The sequence below is a fragment of the Balaenoptera borealis genome (assembly GCF_965194805.1).
Source record: "Balaenoptera borealis genome assembly, chromosome: 2".
Lineage (NCBI taxonomy): Eukaryota > Metazoa > Chordata > Mammalia > Artiodactyla > Balaenopteridae > Balaenoptera > Balaenoptera borealis.
The window spans coordinates 66,051,432-66,059,805 of record NC_138867.1 but is presented as its reverse complement, the minus strand read 5'-3'; the positions used below and the strand labels follow the sequence as shown (position 1 = coordinate 66,059,805).

At 41.8% G+C, this 8,374-nt stretch overlaps 1 protein-coding gene across 5 annotated transcripts in view; it reads right to left on the bottom strand.

Moving 5' to 3' along the window:
• Positions 1 to 2,270: 2,270 nt before the first annotated feature.
• Positions 2,271 to 8,374, bottom strand: part of RASGRF2 (Ras protein specific guanine nucleotide releasing factor 2) — a 230,134-nt gene continuing 224,030 nt past the window's right edge. For all 5 annotated transcript variants that reach the window (XM_082375417.1, XM_082375418.1, XM_082375421.1 and 2 more), the window contains one exon: positions 2,271 to 6,702. In XM_082375417.1, coding sequence (XP_082231543.1) covers positions 6,610 to 6,702 — 93 coding nt within the window. In that variant the 3' untranslated portion in view covers positions 2,271 to 6,609. The remainder of the gene's footprint in view (positions 6,703 to 8,374) is intronic.

Genomic DNA, 8,374 nt, shown 5'->3' with positions numbered 1-8,374 from the left:
GGCCTGGATTCAGGGACAATCACCTTTCCCTTCTAGATCAGGCCATCTGAAGTAGATTGCTAGACAATCTCACTTTATATCCGCACCAGCTTAATTTACTACCCAGAAGGTCCTGCCAGGCCATCGCCCTGCTTAAAAATAGCCCTCCTTGCAACATACACCACAAACCAGAAAGGTTGACTGTAAATAGCAATGACCCCCCAGGACTTTGGACTGCAGCCCTGTATTTCAGAGGGAGCTGCCCAGGCCTCTGGTGATGGTCACGTACCCAGCTTCTATGGCCACGTGCACATCACCAGCTGATTCCTTTCCCTTCCTTCTCAGGACCCAGTCCATGTACAGAGGGGATGATGGAGCCCAGGAATAACCTCCCACCTAGAGAGGTTCTCTTTCAGAGTCTCCACCTCTTTTAAATATGAACCAAAGCAAAAAACAACTATTTTACCTTTGCATGGGGGTACTGAGTGGGAGAGTGCGTGAGAGAGCCTTCTGGGGTTGGAAAGTTTCCTGATTTGGGGGTGGTTGTATGGGGGTACACACATGTAAAAATTCCTCAAGCTGTACACTTAAGATTCTAGCACTTTACTGTGTATTGGTCTTACCTCAGTTAATATATATGCTATCATCATAACCTAGCTTACAATGAATTGAAATTTTTACAAAGTGATACTTACCCTTTCTGCATATGATATACTCAGATATTTTCTAGGCTCTCCTATGTTCTTTCATTAAACAATTGCAGATTGGGACCAACCAAACTGTTCCTCTAAAGAGTTGAGTTCCCAGTGTGCACATGATTCTCTAAAGAGTTGAGTTCCCAGTGCGCACATTCTGTCCTAACGGACCGTGGTCCCTCCGGCTCCCCTGGCAGAACAGGCAGCAAGCTAGAGGTCTGTGGGGCTCACCAGCTGCTGTTTCGCTCTTTCGCTGTTTCATGGCACTTCAGGCATCAGGTGAAATAAATCCAGTGAGCCTGAAATAGCCCAGATCCCAGATCCAGAGAACGGTGAGGCTTTTGAAGAGCACGGAGATGTAGAATTTAAAGGATGGCAGTTACAGTGAGAAACCACTCTTTCTTTTTCCCCAATTCCTTACTAATGGACATTTAGCCTCCCCCCCCACCTCCCACACCTTACCTCAACCCCTCATCTTTTACAGTGTAATTTTACATAAGTTAGTAAGTAAGGTCAGAAGAGAAGTTGGGATCTTATTGAGAAAAGGGGTGTGGTATCTTCTTTTGGGGGCCTAGTCATCCTTACACTTAACGATAAATGTGGTGTGATGGGATGGCAGCCTCCACAGGTGACTCAACAGAAATTCCAGATTTCTGAAAATCCTTCAGATGTGATCTCTGTCATATGACATGTACTCCTTTCTTATCATTGCCAACTCCCTGCAAAGGGTGGAGGCTCTTTCCACACCTAGTGGCCAGGGTGGCCATGTGGCTGGCTCTTGCCATAGGGACAGGAACAGAAGTGAAGTGTGTAACTGCCCTTTCACTTGCTCTAAAGGAGATCTCCTGTCGTGGGCTTATTCTCTTTCCTGTTCCCGAATCCAGCTGGAGCCTGGATTTAGCAGGACCCAGATTTGACCAGTAGGCAAGGGCGATGCCATAGGGAATGACCAAGTAACAAGAGGAAAGGAACCTGGGTTCCTGAATCCCCACCAGGCTGATTGCTCATTTCAGAAATGGAAAAGGAAACCAATGGGACAGAAGGGACCTACATTCTTCCTTTCCTCAGTTCTCTCTCGTGCTCAACAGCTGTGTCATGTTTCCTTCAGCTCTAAATGTTAGGACAACTTCATCTACTTGACAAAAGTTTAAGTATTTTCATATGTATTATTCCACGTAACTATTGCAGTAATTCTAGATGGCTCGGGGGCTCATCCAGGGTTGGAGCCGGTGACGGCTGGGCCAGGCCTCCACCTCAGCACCTTTTCTCTCCACAGCCTGTTTGTGAGCTGCCATTAGGTGAACAGAGCTGTTTGGACAGTAATGAGTTCTGTGCCTGGAGGTGGTCAAACCTGGGCTGACGATGGCACAGGAAAGACGTAAGCCCTGGAGAGACAGTGGAACTAGATGACCCTTAATATTTTTTTGAGGTCCTCCAAATTCTCTAATATTTTAGTACCTGCAGCATGGCTTCCTCTAAACCTTTTCCCCCACCAAACTTCAGAAGTATAACAAAAGAATATCTGAAGGAGCCCATTGTGATGAAAGAGACAAGAGAGAAAAATGCTAAAAGAATCAAATGAAGAGACTAAGGAGATTTTGGAGAATTCGAGAAAGGCAAAGTTTAATTTGCATACAGGCATAACCCACACCTCACCCGGCAAGTGTTAGGCCACAGCACAAACCCCTCTGGCGGAGTCACAAATGTCCGTAGATTTGCAAAGCAACTGGACACAAACGATATACTTCTCAAAGTAACACGTGGGTTTGTCCATCTCACACACACATACAAATCACAAAGAAATACACTTAAATCCTCTGCAAAAGAGAGATGAGGATGGTAATCAAGTTACCTCACATTTGGACAGCACTTTACAGTTTACAGTCTAATCCATTTTGTCCTCATGACAGCCCTGTGAGGTAGGCAGCACAGGAATCACTATTAACTCCATTTCACAGATGAAGAAACTGAGGCTCAGAGAGGTTTCAGCACTGGCCTAAGGCTTTAGATGTAGACCTGAGCCTAGGACTCAGGGCTAGAATGCCCAGTCCAGGGCTCTTTCACAACTGCCTTTCCATGGAAAAATCAACGGTGGTGTCAAAGACAGTGGTTCAACCTCATTTATTGATGAACTCTTATTTTTCTTGAGCAAGTGAGATCAAGTACAATCAAATCAACCCTAATATTCACGTCATGTGGTGTGGTAGCCAAGATGAATAATTTTCTGAATCATTCATGTGTTTATACCTACAACAAAATGGTTGTTTTCTACTTTAGCTCTGCCCTGCCTTAATGTTAAGTCACTGACAGACATGGAGAAATGACACTCTGATTAGATTTCATTGACTCAAGTCTTATTACCAGGATTCACACAGTGGTGTCTGTAATCAAGTCATTATTTAAAGCTACAATCTGTTGTCTTTCTGAAATGAAAATGAATCCTATTCACTTACTCCTTCTGACTGTGGACATTAGCCTAGCTCTATCCTTTAGCCATAAATAATATGTTATCTTTTATACCATTTCAACAGCAGTAAAAATGATAAACTTCACAGGCTGGTTTTTTAAAAATCTTATAAAGTGAAGGGAAAGGTTTTTTTTTTCTTTTTTTCCCATCCAGCGGGAATAAAATAAAACTTTGAAAAGCTAAATAAAATCCTTTATTTTAAAATAAAAGTTAATTTTATTAGGAACAACCCCTCTATTGCATTACTCTTTTTAGTTAAGAATTTAAAAGTGGCCCAATCATTGCTGACCCACGGTCTTGTCTGTTATAGCACTGTGAGAAAAAAAAAAAGAGGGGCGGGTCCATCATCACCCACACTCCAATTGGAACATAACGGAGTTTTCTCTGCAAAGGTATTCAGTATCTGTACTGAAATTTAGCAAACAGTAATGGGGACTTGGTGTGAAAGCCAGTTGAAAATATTGCAACAGTTGTTTAAAATTCCCTCCTTAAATTCCTTCAGAGAAACACTAAGGAAAAGTGGCAACATCCTACTTCATGCCTGAATCTGTATAATATATTGGCTTATGTAAGAGATTTGTCCCTGTAGCAAAACTGGAAGTCTTAGTTAATAACCAAAGGCATCCCCTAAAATCCCCAAGATAATTTCATTGACAGTACAAAATGTGGCTATTCATCTGAAAGCAAGAAACTGGATTTTACTTCTGATTTTCTGGGTTCATTTTGCAAGAATATAAGTGTTCCCTACTTGGCTGTTAGGGCCTGACCTCCCATCTAGTCACAGAAATGGGTCTCATATAATAGAATATAAGCAGACAAAGCCAGGGGTGCACGCTCCAACAGTCACACAAAGCTTGCAAGGCAGAAGAGGATGGGTGCTTTAAACAATCAAAAAGAAACCACAAATTGCTCTTGGGGATTTTAAGTGTGACCAAATTGAAAAATGCACTTTCTCTCCCAGCTGGCCCCAAAATAGTGCAGGTCATCAAAAGCAACTCCCTTGGAGGTGGAGTTCTCTCTCTTGCAGCTCCAGCAAGGCTTCAGACTACGAAGCAGAAGGAGGGGTGTGTGACTCTCAATAGAATGCAAAGGTCAGCATAGACTACTGACAGTGCCCAAAGTTGACCACTGGGGGGCGCTTCCAACATCCTGCAGGAAATAGGCCTGAAAGCTTTGTCACTAGTTGAGGAAAACCTGTATGCCAAAAGGGGAGACGTATTTGGAAATTCCTCTAGTTCCTATTTTTCTCTAATAAGAATGGCTGCATTGCCTCTGGAACATTTGGGTCAGAGAATTAAGGGTCCAAACTTCCAGGGACAGTGCCCACAGAACCACACCCTCCCTTCTGGAAGACTTTGGGGACTCTAAGGGCAGAGTCCGATGCATCAACCTTTCTGCGTGTTGCTCTGCCTGAAACTACTATGTGTGTGGTCCTTTCACTGATTTGTCCTGGTTTTAGTTCACCTTCAAAACTATGTTTTTGCACCAAGAAAGTTAACCTTTACTTTCATATTCTTTTGCAAGACTTTGAGGTGCTTGGTGCAACTGACATATATTAGTTCAAACTCTGTTTCTGAACATTGAGAAACAAATTGTAAGTTATGCATTGTTAGGATCCAAACAACCCATGCTTCTTATCATGCATCAAGATGCATCAACCTCTTATTTGAAATTAAAGAGAAAAAACGAGCAACTTTTTTAAAAAAAATAAAAATAAAGCATCCATAAGTCACCCTCCTTGGGTTTAGTGCTATCCTGTTGGCTAATATGAGCTATTGAAAATATTTTTGTAATGGTCTTCAAATATTATAAGTATTTTCTTTTACTGACTTGATATTTCACTACATAGTTATGTACAGACATGGCCCTTACCATGCAGGAAAAATGTACATTCTCCACCTCTGTGGGACATTATCAGTTCCCTGGGTCTTATGAGCCAGCAAGTTGAATTTATTAGTCAGCTGTCAGCTCTAACAACATAATTAAAGTGCAAAGAAAGAGAGAAAGCAGCCAGGTCAATTTTTTTTCATTGTCTGCATCAATATGCTTCATGCCTGCCAGATGCAATAGGCTCAGGTAACAATAACTCTATATCTTTTCTCTTCTTTGAAAGCAGAGGTCTCCCTGAGAAGAGAAGAGGGAGGTAAACATGAGATAGCCCTATTTCTTCAACAACCAACAATCCTGGGAGAAGCAAGGTTGCTTTCCCAGCCTAGGGTAGGAGGACTAACCCCTGCATTTGGTTTTCTGACACAAGGGCTGTTGAGTGGTTGGGTCCATTTCCCATATACTTACAATATTTTCACTCAGAAATGTCTCAAAATTTAAAGACTGGGGAAGAACCGTCTACCAACAGCACACAGAAAGGTGGGTTTTAAAAAGAAAATCCCACTAAACAGCTTTAAAAAAAAAAATACAATCAACGTTCATAGTGAGGCTAAAAATGGTTTGTGTAAATCAGAATAGATTCCCACAATACCAATGGTGGGGGGCGGCGGGGGGGGGGAAGAAAACAAGCACAGCAAGGTGCAGAGATGATTTTTAAGTGTATCTTTTCACTTAGCATTGAAACCCACTCTTCCCTGTAGCACTTTGTGGCCTTTTGTCGTATTCCACAGTTTTGTCGGTGAGGTGCGTGGGCATCATTTTGCAAAGCCTGCACCTGTCTCTCCAGGGGCATTGGCTTCCTGGTCTCCACAGCCTCAGGAAGAAGCCCCCCAGTCCCCCACCTCGAGAGAGCCACTGGCTGGGCTCCTCAGGGGCACAGCTACTGAGTTTTTAATTATGGAAATGTTACGTACAAATCCACCTGACTTTCAACCTGTCTTTCCTGTCCTGTTGCCTAAAGACTGAAAGAGCAGTTTCAGAACATGCCATTCCTCCAATATAAATATTTATGATGCACTGAGAACCATGCACATGCTGAGGACTGAAATTGCTTATGTGTCGGCCCATCCCTACAGAGGCAGCCTCGGCTCTTCTGGAAGCCTGTAACAAAGGAAATGTAACAGAAGCAGTTAAACCCTAGGAGAAGACTGGGAGGTGCACCGGGCCAGTAAAGTACCAGCGAAACATCACAAGTCTTTTCCATGGACCCTCGTCCCCGAGTTCTAACAGAACATGCAGCAGAGTTTCAAATTCCCCTTCTTAACCTGCTTCATTAAAATGGCTACCAGCACCTCCCATCTTATATTCCCTCATGCAAATGTGCCCTCAGCTTTACCAAATATCAATCTCTTCACCTTCCCACCCAAGTCTGAAGCATCTGTCTTCGACTCCAACCAACTGGGCTTCCCTGGCTGGAGACAGAATTCCCGTTTGGTTCCATCATCTTCGGGGGACAAAGGAGACTGGCTTCGTCGTCTCCATCACCCCCGTCCTCCCTGCACTGTGGGAGGCGTGGCGTGCACAGTTCTGTCCCTTCTGCTTTCCACGAAAATTCCACGGACTCGGGGCAAGGCTGGATCGTCAAGCAGGGAGCCGAGGTTCAATTTTTAGAGACAGCTCATACAGTGTATCTTCATCTATGATGAGGGCTTTGTCAAGCAAGTACTGAGTGACCTGGAGAAAAAAGGGGAATCCCCACTTTGAGTTTTTTCACAACACCAGTACGTACGTTTTCTGGATGGAACCCGACACAATTCAACGTTTTCTCCTAAGCATTGAAATACTTTAGGTAACTAAAAAAATTATGAATATATTCTTACTGTAAAAAAGAAAAAAAATCACACATCTCTAGTCCTCTGTCAGCTCCCACCCCCAGGCACTGCCCTCAAGAATTGCCACTGTTATCAGTTGGCTTGTATTCTCCCAGACATTTTTCTGTGTCTTTCTAGACATTACCATGCACTTACAGAAATCATTTTTTCCCCTTATAAATGGTATCAAAACGATACATTTTATTCTGCTTTTGTCAAACTAGAAGTCGTGGAGATCTCCCCATGTCAGTACAAAGAGCTCTAACTGCTGTGCACCATTAACAGTGTGACATATCAGAGTTTCTTTAATGATCTCATATTGATGGGTGTTTGGTTGCTGTCAATGTTTCACTATGACACAAAGTTACAGTGAAGTCCTTGTTAGCATGTTTCCTAGTGTTCACATGTGAATGGTCCTCTAGACACTGGAAATGAAATGAAAGGAAAGGATATGAAAATGAACATGTTGGAACATGGGGTAGCTCCATGAAAATATTTCTTTATTTTTACTGAGATATAACAGACATAAGTAAAATTAATAGCTTGATTAGTTTTGACAAATGTAAACACCCATGTAACTTACATATATAGCATGCTAGAGAATAACTCCATCACCCCAGAAAGTTCCCTCATGCAGCTTCCCAATTAACCTGCTGCCAGAAGCAATCGCTGCTCAGATTTCTATCACCACATGTTCTGTCTGCTCTAGAACTTCACGCAAATGGAATCACACAGTATGCACTCTTTTGTGTCTGGCTTCTTTCACTCAGCATAATGTTTTGAGATTCATCTATATTGTGGTGTGTTTCAGTGGTTTGTCCTCTTCCACTGCTGAGTAGTGGGTCCATTGTATAGATGTACCACAATTTGTTTATCCATTCGTCTATTTATGGACACCTGGGCTGTTTCCAATTTTTGGCTATTATTAAGAAATGCTATAAACATTTTATACAAGACTTTTAATGGGCATGTTTTCACTTCCCTCTTGGATAAATACCTGGGTCATAAGGTAGATGCATATTTAACATTTCAAGAAACCTCCAAATGACACAGTTTTCCAAAGAGGTTGTACCGTGTTACTCTCACCAGCAGTGTATAAGAATTCCGGTTACTTGGTATATCAATTTTTAATTTTAAAAGATAACATAAAATGACCTCCAAAATTGTTGTACCTATAGTACCTAAAAGCACCTGTTATCCCATACGCTAACTAATGTTTGCTGTTATCAATATTTTAAAAATTTGTCTTTCTGATAGCTGATAATGATGCTTCATAATTTGCATTTTTTCTTATTAATGAAGTTGAACATTTTCCAAATATTTATTTGTTTCTTCTTCTGTGAGTTACCTGCTTATAGCTTTGTCAATTTTCCTATTGAGCTATTTATGCTTTTCTTATAGATTTATAGGAACACTTTTACTCTGTCTCTTTGTTTTACATGTTACAAATATTGTCTCCTAGTCTACTGCTTGTATTTTGACTTTTTAAACAATTGCCCTTTGTCATATAGAAGTTTTAGATTTTGATTCAGCAA